We start from the raw sequence: 15,459 nt of genomic DNA, 5'->3' as shown, positions 1-15,459 counted from the left end.
GAAAAAATCGTTAAAAAATGGCCGCACGGCAGCCATATTGGATCGTATCACAAAACAAATTGACGTGAATATCTATGACATTGGTCAATGTCCTTGTACCCACTTTGAATAAAATCGGTTGTGATATGCCGGAGTTATGGCTCTGTACATGAAAATATCGTAAAAAAAATGGCCGCACAGCAGCCATATTGGATTGTATCACAAAACAAACTGACGTGCATATGTATGACATAAATCAATGTCCTTGTACCAATTTTGAATAAAATCGGTTGAGATATGCCTGATCGAGTTATGGCTCTGTACATGAAAAAATCGTAATAAAATGGCCGCTTGGCAACCATATTGGATCGTATCGCAAAATAAATCAATGTGCATCTGTAGGTCATAGTGCTATGCCTTTGTGCAAAGTTTGAACAAAATTGGTTCAGCAGTGTCTGAGAAACTATCGATGACGGACGGACAGACGGACGCACGCACGGACGGGACCCAATCTATAAGTCCCCGCCGGACTTCGGATAAGCATGCTATTGCATATGTCTTGCAAACAGCTGAATCATTCACAAAACAGCGCAACCATTGTGTTCCTGGTATATAGGACACAAAGTAGTTGCTAAGACTCAGCAATAACAGATAAAGTGTTTGAATGCCACTCTTACCAAAGAGAATCAAACATCCTGCAAGGGTTGCTGACCAATGAGAATATCCTAACTCAACAATTATTTGATACACAGCAGGACAGAGAGCAGCACCAAGCAACGCTGGTAGTAATCTTAAATGCCATATTGGAACACTGGCTGGGTATTCTGTGGAAAAAATTAGCAAAAATACTATATGCAACATCGTGTCTAGGGAGTTTGCAGCAAGTCAGCCAAAAATTCTATAACAGGTGCATGTACACGGTTTACTAGCCAGCTCACTTTAATGTGATGGCAACAGTTCATTCTGGAACAAACTGGTTAAATGTACCAATGCCTTAACAGTTATTGGAGCAACAAAGAAGTTTGTAGGCTGAAGTCTCTTGCAATCTCATTAGATAAAATAAAATTAATTTGATACATTGCATTTTAGCTTTGAACAACCTCCTGACATCATTCTGTGTTTTGTCAGCACATTCCAAGTAAATGACAATAAAAGAAATGTAGAATATGGAGTGACGAAAGGAATTCTTCCATGTATCATCACTGATGAGATGTGGAAGAATTTCTGTTCACTTGCCGACACCAATATTCTCAAAGACAAATCAAGCATTGATTTGCGCTCTAGTTTACTTACCAGCACCAATTTTCTCAAAGACGAAGTCCGCATCCCACCCAGAAAGGTAACCCACTCCAGCATACAACAGCTTACCAAGCGGTGGATGCACATCAAAGAAAAATATCTTTTTAAGATAGAGGGCAGCAAACTGACCAAAGTGAATTTCATCAAACCTACAGGTTTGAAAATGAACAATATGACGTCTTGTTAATGTTGCATTCTATATTGATGTGTGCTTGATAGAAAATTGTACAACAGCTCCTCTTGTTCGGTATCTGAACATTTACAATTCAATAAGTTTGATCAAATTGTCCAAAAAGATCTCTTGACTCGATCACTTGTAGTTAATTGTTATTTTCATAAAGTAAAATAAGATTGTAATCACCCATATTGGTTTATACAGAGCAAATGAAGGGGTACTAGCTTCTGGAGTTACAAAAGAATGCTTATTCTGACATGATACATGCATATTGGAAACTTCCCAGTTGAGTTATCCACTTCTCCACACAAGAAACAGAGGTAAAGACCTTGCTGGAATAGTGGCACAATTTCTTGAAAATATTATGCATCACAAAATCTTTTGCAAAGGTTTTGAGTAAGATTACATTCCTTCCAAAACAAACAGAATTCTTTACTGTTCAATAACAGAGATTTCATATCACAGCAAAATTTGATAACATCTGTGCAGGCAAAGAAAACAATTTATGCAATTAAACTGTGATATCACATTTTCTCATTCTTATTGGGTAAATATTTGAATTTTAGCTTACACCACAGCTCTAGGGTTTTCCAAACTCCATAACCGTGTGATGAGCGCTGCTATCGTCAGCACTACCAGTAATACATTGACTTCAGTTTGTATTGATAATGGAGGTTTCTTCTTCTCCATATCTCCAGTTTTTTCCTGCAGAGTAAACACATCAATTAATTAAATTCTAACACCATTTTGGGTGACAGAAAAAAGTCAGTGATATGGTAGTGAAGTGTTTTTGAATTAAAAGCTGTTAATCTTAAATAACGATAACAATGACATAGAATGTATACTCTCCAAGTGAGAATATGAGTGGATTGAAAGTACATAATCTCATACTGGTCAGTCAAGTTCATGATTCCTCTTAAACGAACACAGTGATTTAGTCTTTAAATTTCTGATATTTGGCTAAGCTGGCAGTTTATCTGACTTGCTTTCTTAGGTATATTTCACCCTGTAAAGACAACACTTTCAACATCACAATGGTGTTGAAACTGTGACCATACTTTTTAAACAAGGTTTTAAAATAAAAAGTTAAAACACAATTATTGCTATCTTGGTAAGAGAAAGTCTGAGAGATTCTTCAATTTTGAGTCATATCAGACGTAGTTGTGTGATTATAGAAAAGTAGGTATAATGAAAAGTAGAAAAGTAAATTATGACATAAATTTATTAATTTAACTAAAGGATGACTATGTTAATCAATCAATCAATTGCTATAGTGTTTGCGGAGAAAATTTTCAGATTTTCATTTACACAACTAACTTGTAACATTGTACTCCATTTAAACATGGAGGTCTCTACTACCTCCATGGTTTAAATATGTAATTCATTGGACTTTTCGTATAATAAAAGCCCTTGGTGTACTTGTCAATCGTGTATCACTGATGCACAGTCACTGTCTGGCAAATTTCGCTGTAAAAAGTAAGGTAGCTGTGGTGTTTTCGGACGGCATTTCTGCCATTTACGGGTTGATTTTGACTTTTGGTGGCGGGGTCATAAACGTAATAGTCAAAACCAGCCCGTAAAAGGCAGATATCCCGTCCGAAAACGCCACAGCTATGGACCCCCATCTGGCTGTCAGCAGTGTCAGGTAACTGCTACCATGGAGCTACCAAAAGACACTCCAGAGCTAGGCAATTTGTGGGACCATGGAGGTAACACGATTTCAACAGCATTTTGCTGCAAAGTTTCTCAAACCTGTATGACATATATTATTCGTGGTCACAACATGAACTAAGTGACACTTAGTTGATAATCTGTGATGAGTTGGTTCATAACAATGCAGCAGTCGACAGCTTTTAGCGTCGTCGAATGTGCATCACGATCTGCTTGCCATTGGGCTGAAAATGACTGATACTTACAACATTACCGTAATAGAAAACCTGATTGAACCTGTTGTTACTGTGAACCAGAAACACAGTAGGGTGACCGGACGATTTTTAAAACTGAAATTTTTTGCGAAAATCTTGATGGCACCTGTTGAAAGTGTTGGTACAAAGTCCAAATGTGAAAAATAATTTGGCTAATTAGCATGATCACAATTGGCAGCCTCTGGAAAATCAAAGTTTCCAAATTCTTTCCCTGAGAATATTGTAATGAGGAATAATGAGACAATATGACCAAAAATCGGATCAATATTGTTAAATGGCTCAAAGATGACTAACTGTACAATAATGAGTCTGGTGAAAGGTGCATTGATAGTTTCCAAATTATTTCTGTGAGAATATTGTATGGGTTGATGAGTCCCAGTGAAAGAAAATGGAAGATTGTCCTCACGCTGACCTTTGTGTTTACAGTATCATGGATACAAGCAATTGTTTCTGGTCAGAGACAGGTGCGCACCGGTGAAAAAGCACGTTGTTCAAGTACGGCACTATTGCGAACTTTACTTCCTGCTTTGGAAAAACTGTGGGCGCTAATTTGCGCTGCATAGCTGAGCTATTTTAGGGCACAAAACAAGTAGAAAAATATCTAAGGTACAATTTGCCCGCATGGCCATTCCTTCCCTCCTGGAAAATGATGCCAAAAGTTATAGCCGTTTCAAAGTAAAACTTTCGTCAGCAGTTTCTCGAGAAGAAAAAAGACCTTTTTAGGAAATTTTTGCACTCATCTTGACTTCCTAGTCTTCACAACATTCACTGTGAAATGCAAGTGTTTCGTTCACGCGATCTCTCATAGTGACCATTCGCGTGCGAGTAGACGACTTCCAAGATGGCGTCCCGTCTGACGTTTGTTGACAAAATGTGTTCATAAATTTCAAGATTTTACGTCATTACCTTGTTCATAGACATAAATGTGCACAACTGTTGCATACTTAAGATGAATTTGTACAATTTATCACTACCTGGGTCCCCCTTTATGCCTTCGATTTCGAGCATTCACTCTCAGAAAACTTGTGTCAGCCCCATTGTAGGGAATAGGAGGGCCTCTCGTCCGGTCACCCTGAAACACAGTTATTCTCGTGTTCCTTGGTAGAGGTATAGAGTCGCACTCGCAGTCAGAGTCGCGCAAGGCTGGTCTTACTCTGAGACCTTGCTACCTCTACTGTGCTCTGTGATCATTTTCATAGTGCGGCGCCATTGGAAGAGAGCGTCATGGGAGCAAATAGATTTGACCTGTAACCTACGATGCGCAGACTGATGCGCGTGTAACAACAACTGGGTTTGCATCAAACTCCGATCAAGGGTGGACTGCGCTATCATTTCAGGTTAGTACCATAAACTGACGAATTAAACTAATACGATCCACCGATCACGACAAGAGGTACGTAGGCTTTGCCGTTAGGTGCTTTACGGTATCGTGATGTTATGCTAGAAGCCAGCGAACCCCGTATACAATTGAGAGAAACCTTCCCGCGAACGGCGCGGCGGGTGTGTGGGTCTCCGTAAAACACTAACACCGTTGTATGTAGTTGGAAGTGATACACAGATCGTAGGACAAATGTACCAATTCGCAAGACAGGTTCGTTTACCTACGACGATGCTTGTCATGTACGAAAAAATTAAGCAGACTTCATTGAGATACATAATCAATCACAGAGGGTCGCCTGATGGTTGCCGGCGACAGCATATGTATGCCTCATATGTATGCCCGTTTTACTATTGCTATCAAAACAGTTTATTAATAATCATAATAGTTCGACTGGAAAATTGTAGACAGCATCGAAGGCGATTTTTGATAGCATCACAGTCAACATCATCTGTTTTTCCATAATTTAGAGTTATTTGACGAATTTAGTTAGTGTAATAGTTTACGTTTCCATCGAATAGTTTTATTGAAACCGAGCATTTCTTCAGAAATTGAATGCGCACAATTAACGCTTTGTTCACTGCTGTAAAGTCGAAAATTAATCAATTATCCTGAAACTGGGGAGTCTTTGTCATGTCGTTTATTACACACAGTGAAGCTGTCAGAGGTTTGCAAAATTCCTCACTTACATGTGTACATTTGAGACATTTGGGTGATTGTTTTCATTTTCGATATTTTGCAAATTTTAATAGCGTTGACAATAGCTACACACTTGAAAATTGTCAGTTTATCATCGCACTTTTATACTATTATAATCTTTATTATATACCTGATGTAAACATGACATTCTGATTGTGAGCAAGTTCAGTTACCTGTCATCTGTCAAGTATAATGAGTTCGGATTCGATGCAGTGCAAGGTTCTCATTGAATGACTTACATATGCCCCTCCCTAAATTCCAAAGCAGTCACACACTTTCCGTTTTTGAATTTAAGTAAATGACCTTTGCATCAAGGGCTCTGAATACAATCTGCCCAGTATATGTTAAAATACATTGTTCACTATCATCTGGTAGAAAGACAATGTAAAGTTAATGCTGATGATGACTCAAGGTCAATTCAGGTCGTGTTTACATTTTCCTGTCATTGAAGTGAGTGCATTGTGTGAATTATCCCTCATACCCTAGTGTTTTTTCACAGAGTTATCATGGACCAATTGCTATAGAAAATAGGTAATATGATTCGTCATAATTCTAAGGTTGTGTAATTTGGGATGGATCAATAAATCAGAAGGTGGGGGTGGATCAAAAATAGGAGTATTGCCGGCTGAAAAATGTCAACAAACTGCAGACAGCGTAGTTTGCAAGAAATCTCATGTGTTTGTCGTGAAAAAATGATCTGGAATTCTGAACAAAGGATGTGCACTCACTGTCTGCTGTTTCCACTTAAAATATATCAAGTTTTTGAAGGCAAAAATTAGTACATTCTCATCCTGACCACACCCCCTTCCAAGATCCAATTGTCCGTCCTTCTGCATTTATGAAGAAAACCGTAGCATTTGCATAAAAAAGATCACACACATATGAAATTTAAGAGGAAAACCACAAGCTATTAGATTTAGAAAAGTACACAAATGTGTAAATGTTTCATGTTATCTTATAAACTGTAAACATACCTTTTTCATGATGACCTATTTTTTCAGGAAACTGACTATTTCAAATTAGGAAATGTGCTTTGACTGCAATGTGGAGATATAATTCATCTTTTAGAGACTTTTTCAAATGTTAAGCAAGGAAACTTTCATAGCCCCATGACATCATCTCTCTTTCATTGACTTAGTGTTTGCTGCAAAAGAATGTGCTTTATATCTCAAATAAAACAAAGATGATTGATAAATAAATTTACTGTAATTTGTCCTTCAATTTTCCAGTAAATTGACTATGTTTCCAAACATAAAAAATTGTCTGCTTGAATACCTGTTACCGTATATGGTATTGAATATGACAGTAGGAATTTTCCCACTTGACACTTAAAATGGATGCTGTTGTAAAGGAGTGCAATAAACTCCTATGTTTCTCTGTAATTAATGTTTTTGAATCACTAGAAAAGTTCAGGGTCTTGCTGAGCTTGTTTGGTTTCCATAGTGCTACAATTTAACACCACACTTGTATATATTGTGTAACAATTAAGATTATTGTGCATTCCAAAGTGATGATGAAGAGATTTTGCGTAGCAAAGAGATGTTGCACAGATATGAAACTGAACAAAAAGTCATTGTATCTCTAGGGTAAAGAGGACTATTAAAATTATTGTTAATATCAAAGTGGATCAATCATAAAGACATCAGCAAAGTTTTTTCAAGCCTAAAAAAGACGTCAAACACTCCAACAAAGTTTTCTGATTCAGGAAAAGCGATTCAGAGTCAGAATAATTTGCCATTTGCAACAAGTTCAGTCATTGGCTGTCAAGCTTTATGCAACAAGTTAAATGATAGGCTATCAAGTTAGCTATGTAATTGAAATTGTACGCCAGAAATTGTATGACTTGGCCACTTCCCTTTTTTGATTGAAATTCAATTTCAAAACATTATTTGTCAGATTATTTAGATTGTCAGTTTAAGTATATGTATTTAGATCACATAACTTTTTGTTAACGTTGCTTTGCACAAAACACAGCGCATTTTGTCCAGACTTGGTTCAAGTCGGTGAATTTAAAAATAAATAAAATAATTTATAATAGTTCTCTTGTGTCTCTCCTATTTTGTACAAACCTATCCGGAATTTGGCAGCTCACGCCAGGTTTTCCCAGCGGGTTGAGTGCGTCGCGTTTGAGTCTGCGCAGTAGTGAGTTAGTTTCTGCCGGATTCACCTGTGATTCCGGGTGAAACTCCGCTGTATAGCGGTCACTCCACTCATCGCGTTCACCCCACTCATCGCGTCCACTCACGGGCACGCGCGTTTCACATGAAAGCAGAATACAAATCATTGCGTTCACTCCACTCAAACATTCACAAATCACAGACTTGAACCAAGTCTAGCGCATTTTGATCCAAATTACTTTTTTTTGCCAAGATCATTCAGTTTTGATAAATTTGTTAACCCAAGATTAAAATATGACAAGCAGTGTACAGTTGGGTCAGAAAGAAGTGTAAATTGACACAAATCACCCAATTTCGTGGCTTCTTTTTTCGCCCATTTTCAACATTCACTATCTTAATTACAAACAACGCTCAGTGAAGTTTAAATAAAAGCTGAGATATTTTCATAGTGCAACCAATTGAAGATTCACAGCTTCATGTGAATGTGTCTACAACATAGAATTTATGAACAGTGCATATTTTTAAGAAATGCAAAGAACTATTAATTATCCATTCATCCCATTTTTCTGAAAAAACATCCATATTTTCCACAGGAATAAGGTGGAAGTGTTAATATCTTAAACTTTGACATCAGTTCACACCATTTGCCTACGTGTAGAATTGCAAGCAAATATGATCACAATACTGTTTTACTGGCGTTTACACTACAGACACAGTAAAATAAGCCATTGGAATTAAAGACAAAATGCTTTTGTAAACCTTTATAAGAAAATTTAAAATCCCTCCTGCCTTTTTAGCTCCGTTGTCAGTGACGCGGAGCTTATTAAATAGGCAGATTTTCCGTCAAGGATCGTCCATCATCTATCAACTTGCCTTCTCCTCTAAAACCGCAAGTCTGATTGCTTTGAAATTTGATATGCAGTTTACTTAGGGTGACTTCAGTTAGATTTGTTCAAATCGTGGTGAAGTTTGCTTATTTGTATTTTCAAGGCAATTTTTATCATTTTTGGTCAAAAAATCTTCAAAAATCCTTTTCTTCAACACTACAGGTCAGATAGCTTTGATATTTGGTACATAGGTCCCTAAGGATGATCTCTTTTAGATTTTTCAAATTGTGCAGAAATATGCAAATTTGTATTTTTAAGGTAATTTTTGTCACTTTTGGTCAAAAAGTTTGCTTTACCAAAAGCCCTCGCCTGACAGTTTTGATATTTGGTATACAGGTGTGTAGGGATGAGCAAAATGTGATATGTTCAAATTACGATGAAATCTACAATTTTGTATTTTGGGGCAATTTTTGCCATTCTAGGTCAAAAATGTTTCTCCAAAAGTACTGGTCTGATAGCTTTGATATTCGGTATACAGGTTCCTACAAATAAACTGAATATGATATATTGGAAGATTTCCACCTTTTTCATCACACATGTATCAAAAATAGTTATTCTCTACATAACACAGCGACGCTATATCGGCCGCTAGGCTGCTTGTTGAATGATGTTATAAAGTAATAAAAGCTGCATAAAATGGAAAGATGAATTTGCTAATCGTTTATCTCAGACAGTTCATTTATTTTTACAGTTTCTGTTGTAAAGAAATTACAGTACTGTGCATTTTTTGTTTTTTTACTCCTTATTAAAGTGACTGTATGATGTAGACTCGTTGTCTTGTACTTTGTCAATACTTAAAATATTACAAAAGCTTATTCTGTGTGATGTCATCTTTAGGTATACTTTCAAATTCACAAAGTTATCAAAAACATTTTACATGTAATACATTATGACATGAAATTCTACAGAGTCACGGTTAATCTGCTGTGACACAGGTAACAAAAGCAGACATGTACGGTAGTATATATTAAGAAAGCGGTAGAATTTGAAGATACGGCTTTGAGCAATACATACATGAAAAGGTTTTATTTGTAATTAGTGTATTGGTACGTATATAGAGATGAAGAATTCTGTGGACTGTACATTACGGAGGGTGTAATTGTAGTTTTGGTTACCCAGACTGCACTTTGGCTTCTCTCTTCTGTGTCGTGAAGACCTATCATCTGCAATGGTTGCATACAGAAACATCGATAATTGTTTGTTGGATACGGTTTAAAAGATCAGTAACAGAGTGTACAGTAAATATAAAACCATTTCTGATAAAGGTCGTGGTGTTTTTTTTCTGTCATGGACTAAATTTATATTTATGGAGCCACAAGGTTCATGTATACTAAATGTTCTTAACCAGTCGTGACTACAAATGAACTATTTCTCCATGTCTGCATAGATTCCATTCTTCTTGACATTTTTCCTGTCAGTGGAAGCTAAAGCACACAGTGAGAGAAGTCTTGGAAGCCAAAACTACGACATGGTGATGAACTTTGCCCTTTTAACTCGACCTTTTTTAAACCAAATATGGCAGCCACCTCACTACCAGTATTTCTGTATTCTGTGCGCCGTAAATTTACCAGCCTAGTTACTTTTGTTGGGAAAATTTTTACTCCTCAGCAGACAGCCACAAGATACATATACAGGTAAAAATTGGGAAGGGGAGAGGTATCTGAACAGACTCATATCAGGCCCCCTTTTCATTTAAAGTTGTGAATCAGCCTGAAAACTAACAATTTTATTGATTATGTTTCCTTTGTGTTTCTGTTGCAGGCATCATAACACTATGTCATTTGTATACCGTAATGCTGTAGTTAGTCGGATTCCAGATTCCTTTGCTAAAGATGCCTTGAGGTCCAAATCATCAAAGGAAGAAGTCAGTTTAGAAAAAGCCAGGAGGCAACATGAGGTATACATACATACTTTGAGAAGGGTAAGTGTCCGTAGTTGCCATATGATAAATCTCATGTGAATTGGACCTTGTCCATACTAACTTGTAAATCTCAAGTGAATGAGATCTTTCACCAGCCATCAAGGTCACACTGTAACCCTTTCACAACAATGGTTTGGCCCAAACCAATTGTAATCAATGGTGACTATGGCTATGTTCACAGGGAATCAGGGTGAACAGGTTAAAATTTGACATCACGTTGACTTATAGCTGTTCAAGATTGACATAGTTTTACCTTCTGATTCAAATGTTTCAGTTTGTGTGGAGAGGCTATTTTATTTTCTTAACCACAGAGAAATGCAGACAGGCAAACCGATAAACATCACACATACATTACATGTAGAGTAGCAAATAATCCGATACCTGTGATCAGCTTGTGCTTTAATCCTTTTCCTGCCAAGTCCATATTTCATGGTTAAAATTAGTGAAACACAACATACAGTATTCCATACTGTGTATTTTAACATAATATTGAACTTTTGAAGGCCGTTGAAAACATAAATACTGTAAACTTGATTTTTATGGACGAAAGATGCTATAACAGACCAAGCCAAGTAGGTGAACAAACGTCATGCTTTTGCTCAATACCGATTTTTACTGACTTGGCTGATGGGGAAGTGATACTGTCTGGCAGGAAAGGGTTAAAAAGACTCATAGTTAAGTTAGTAATTTAGGTCAATTTACGGACGTAAAAGAGGAGAGTTTATTGATAGACAAGTTGATGTCAAGCAGTCAGTGTTTTATCCTTTTATGTCTGATTATTGCATCATGTGATGAAATATTGTGTCATTGCCTTTTTTAAATTCGTGCATGATCCTATTTGATATTTTCATACATAAAAAGTAACAGTAAATCATAGTGCAAAAAAGTGATATTTTCAGCCCCTAAAATGTCTAAAATGGCACATGTACATGTATCTTTATTGAGTTGTAACTTGCAACCTGCAGCACTAACTCATCTTACAGAGAAGTTATCATCAAAAATCAGTTGAGAATGTGAAACTGAAATCACAACTCTAATGTCTAATAAAGTCAGTTTCAATCAAACAAACCATTAAAAAGGAGCAAATTTATTGAAATCGGAAGACTATTCAACAGAGTAATAGCAGTTCAAAAAGTCAGGAATAACTGGTGTCTACTTCTCAAGTAGGGAATTTGATTTGACTAGATGGTAAAGTTGGAGTTTGAACAGTGCAACCCAAAACACTGCTCTGCACTGCACATTAGAATTTGGAAAATAACTGATTTGAAGTTTAAGGAAATCTAGATCACAGATTTAATGTCATTGCATGTACAGTAACACCTCCATGTGATTGATATCACTTATGTGTGTGTGTGTGTGTGTGTGTGTGTGTGTGTGTGTGTGTGTGTGTGTGTGTCTGTGTGTGTGTGTGTGTGTGTGTGTGTGTGTGTGTGTGTGTGTGTGTGTGTGTGTGTGTGTGTCCATTGCAAGTTGCCAACCATTACATACTTTGCCATGGTATTTGATGGGCGGTGCATCATAATGTGTGTCAAATACACTGACATTAGGATAATTACAAGGTAAGGCCCATAGAAACTATGACATACCGGTATTGTATGTACAATCACTTGAGTCTTCATCATTTAACCAAATGTGAGCAAAGTGTCATTGATGCTATTTTTTGAAGGCGTTGTTTTAAAATGAATTGTTTTCTGATCATCTACACAGTCTCAGACTGTGCTTTTTTACAATCAAGGCTTGTGTATTGCAGCTATAAATTTTGAAGGAGCCATTCTGAAGTATAATAAAACTAAAAGCTCACTGAACTGTATGTACTACTCTGTGTCTCCTTTGTATGGTTAATGTTTACTTTGATTGTGAAGTGTCTGTTGTTGACGCTAAAAAACAAACAAGAGAAAAGTGTTTATCTACGTACATGACATTCTAGATTGATATCTCAATCCATGTTGAGAATTCTATACCCATATTCCTCTACAAAATTTAGGTGAAATTCATATTTTATCCTGAAGAGATGTCGAGTAAAATTCTAAAATTATGTCGTCCATGAAAATGTATCAAAACAATGCTTAACAAACCTAATCAGTGCTTCAGAAAACTGTCAGTAAATATCTAGACTTGGTAGATACAGGGGTCAGCTTATAACAGCTCCAGGACTAGGCTGGGAAAGATTACAGAATGACGTGCACTAGTTTAGTAGTTAGGCAAAACAGAACACTCAGCGATAATGATGTACTCAAGATTGGAGACTGGCACATTCTGATGGAGAGATCTACACCCTGTGTAGATGACATATCAAAACACTGAAAATGGAATGCTCTATTATTTAATCATTTTAAGCGCTTTGCAATGTACTTCAGATCTGCATCAGACTGAGAGGAGGCTGGAATTAAGTAAACCTTTTATGTGATTTGATCCGACAAGTAGCAGGATTTACTGTGAACAGGTTACAAAAATAATTTAATCTACCTTGGAATTCCAGATATGTTATTTGGCTTCCAGAAACAGGCAAAAAATGTTCTGTTTGTGAAGTAATATTTACAAAATATAAGTACTTTATAATGACAAATCTGTTTCATGAATATATGAAAGTCACAATTATTATTAATGAAATATTATGGTTAAGATTCTATCATGATAACAGTGATTTTAATGGAAATGAGAAAAAATCCAGTGACTTCCTATTTTTATCCCTTAAATCACAAATGATTGTACAGAGCTGTACTTTGACAAAGCTTGGCCTCCTTATTGGTGAAATAGGTCAAAGAATTGAGGGAAAGATATAGTCTAAATGCCGCCATGGAGGCACCAAGTCCATTTATTTCAGTGAAATCGTGTTCTCAACACAGGTGAATGTTTAGATGAGTAAATCCATTGCTTTGTAAAGTCTGTCACAGGTGAAAAATCTAATGTACATGTACTTCCTGTCTGTTGTGTATTGTACCGTAGCCTGGAGTGAATGTGCTTCATGGAATTACAGTGATAGTAAATATGTTGGTTTGATCTGAACAGATAGAGAATTGCATTTAGGAAGAAGCTGAAATGATAACAATTGTGAGATTTAAGTTTTCTAAATATACCTGCAGTGTTGCTGCCAGGAATTTTAAACCGGGGGACACTCTGTCCCCCTACTATATATTTTGGGGGACATTTTGCACATTTTGGATTATTTTGCAGCAAATTAGTTTCACAAAACAAAATTCAAGCCATCGGGACCACTTCACTATGCTTGAATTTCAAAGGCAAGTAATTCTAACAGCTAGGACACAGTAGCTGCCGCAAATCATGAGCTAAGTCATACTAGCAAGTTATAATATCAAGTGCAGTGTTGTAAATACTTCTAATCATAGCTCTGAAAGTACGAAAACATAAACCTCAAAATAATCATGCAAAACAATGGTCATTGTCAGGAAAAGATATTACTGGCAGACTACACCCAACACAGTCGACTCATGAGTATCCCGGAGGTGACCCGCAGTATACAAGACAACAGATTCAATTTTGGGAATATTGTCGCAAGGGCGCGTCCTGGCTGTAACACTGCACCTGTACATGTACTTCCCATCAATTTTAAACAAAATTTTCCAAACTTACTACATGTAAAAGATGATATAAAATTTAACCCTTTCACCCCCATTATCCACTCTAGAGGTCCAACTTTACCTTAGAACACAATGGGATTAGTTCATGCTACAGTGGCATTAGGGGAAGACTGCATCAACTTGCATGGTACCTGAAACCCGAGTCCTTGCCTGACCAACTTGGGTGACAAACAGAAGACTTTTAATCCCCAAGGTGTGAATGTTCCATTGTTGTTTTTGTCTAATCCAGCTGGTGCCATTGTAGTGCCATTGTAGGAAAGGCAGGTCCGTGAAATTGATCCTCTAGGGGAAGTAGGGTATTCCTAAGTTAATGGAGCTTTCCCATAATGGGTGAAAGGGTTAATGGTTAACAATGTAATGGATATATTTATTTGCTTTATTTATTACCCCGTTCACACAGACACAAGCCTTGTTCACATTGGCAACCCAACTGAAATTTGGGCCGACACAAAAAATAATCCTCCTTTTGGGAACAGATTTGGTCCGTGTTCGCACTTACCGGTACCTGAATTTGGGCCGACGTAAATTTGCCATCCTTTGTGACCTCTGACCTGTCAAGGTTCAAGATGGCGGATTTGAATACTGGCGCACTGTTTCTACTGTTCATGATTTTCCGGCGGTTTAGACGCACAAGATGGGCAAATATGACTACCACTCGTCATTTTACGTCTCCTCCGTGCTCCAGTTAGTGCCATGAACCGCCATATTCTACGCGCCAATGCGTTACTCTAAATGAACATGTGAGGGTGTCAACTGGGACCCATCGTCGTACACCACGCCCTCTTCGGCGAGTCTTATCACCCAACGCCGAAAAGGCCGTGGTATCACTGGCCACGTTTAGCGTTCACGCATTGCTGCAAGGCTCTATGATAGTCGAGGAAAAACCGACGAGCCAATCAGATTGCCTGTTACAGAGCTGATCTTGGTGCTTACCACACAGCGTTCACTGTCGACGAAGAGCGCGCAATGTGTAAATGTTTAATGTTTTTGGACTCAACCGCTCTATTCACACCAAAAAGACGCCATTGATAATTATTTACTAGGAAAAGATGGGTTTCTTTGCACAAGGACCAGCGGTGGCAAGTCTGTATGCTACCAGGCATGGCAGGCCGTCCGGCCATCGTGTTTCACGGGCGTTATATCGAAGGGTATCGCATAACTGGAGCAGCTGGCCCTACGCCTCGCTATGCACAGTGTCCGACCCAGACGTAGAACAACACCGCTGTGTAAAACCCGTTGGTCAAAACTATTGATCATAAATTTACTTTACCACAAGTTATGTATAACGTTTATGTATCGATCTCTTCATTAAGGTAGAACGCACCTCGGGGACAGACATTCGGACTCTCAAACTTTTACAATTCTCTTCTGATATACTACATGTGGGGGTTCATTTTAAAGCTCTTGGTGAAAGAAAACTTTTCACCGGCTTAGTTTTTCGAAATTCGAAAATTTTTATTTTTCTCCATAGAGTTAACAC

At 37.5% G+C, this 15,459-nt stretch overlaps 2 protein-coding genes across 12 annotated transcripts in view; one reads left to right on the top strand and one right to left on the bottom strand.

Moving 5' to 3' along the window:
* Positions 1–15,459, bottom strand: part of LOC139152574 (protein O-mannosyl-transferase 1-like) — a 65,658-nt gene that overhangs the window by 47,114 nt on the left and 3,085 nt on the right. For 3 of the 9 annotated variants that reach the window (XM_070725796.1, XM_070725798.1, XM_070725797.1), the window contains exons 1-5: positions 4,353–4,531; positions 3,378–3,484; positions 2,025–2,158; positions 1,273–1,427; positions 657–803 (exon numbers count right to left, since the gene is read on the bottom strand). In XM_070725796.1, the coding sequence (XP_070581897.1) occupies positions 657–803; positions 1,273–1,427; positions 2,025–2,158; positions 3,378–3,484; positions 4,353–4,386 (577 nt within the window). In that variant the 5' untranslated portion in view covers positions 4,387–4,531. Of the gene's footprint in view, positions 1–656; positions 804–1,272; positions 1,428–2,024; positions 2,159–3,369; positions 3,485–4,352; positions 4,537–15,459 lie in introns of those variants that run through there. The other 6 variants (XM_070725803.1, XM_070725805.1, XM_070725800.1 and 3 more) reach the window with 4 other exon arrangements.
* LOC139152575 (N(G),N(G)-dimethylarginine dimethylaminohydrolase 1-like) overlaps positions 4,594–15,459 on the top strand; it is a 58,579-nt gene continuing 47,713 nt past the window's right edge. The window contains exons 1-2 of one of the 3 annotated variants that reach the window (XM_070725807.1): positions 4,594–4,715; positions 10,221–10,380. In XM_070725807.1, coding sequence (XP_070581908.1) covers positions 10,234–10,380 — 147 coding nt within the window. In that variant the 5' untranslated portion in view covers positions 4,594–4,715; positions 10,221–10,233. Of the gene's footprint in view, positions 4,772–9,955; positions 10,094–10,220; positions 10,381–15,459 lie in introns of those variants that run through there. The other 2 variants (XM_070725808.1, XM_070725806.1) reach the window with 2 other exon arrangements.

This window comes from Ptychodera flava, chromosome 16, assembly GCF_041260155.1.
Source record: "Ptychodera flava strain L36383 chromosome 16, AS_Pfla_20210202, whole genome shotgun sequence".
NCBI classification, from domain to species: domain Eukaryota; kingdom Metazoa; phylum Hemichordata; class Enteropneusta; family Ptychoderidae; genus Ptychodera; species Ptychodera flava.
Note: the sequence above shows the minus strand (reverse complement) of the source record. Positions and strands in the feature narration are given on the sequence as shown.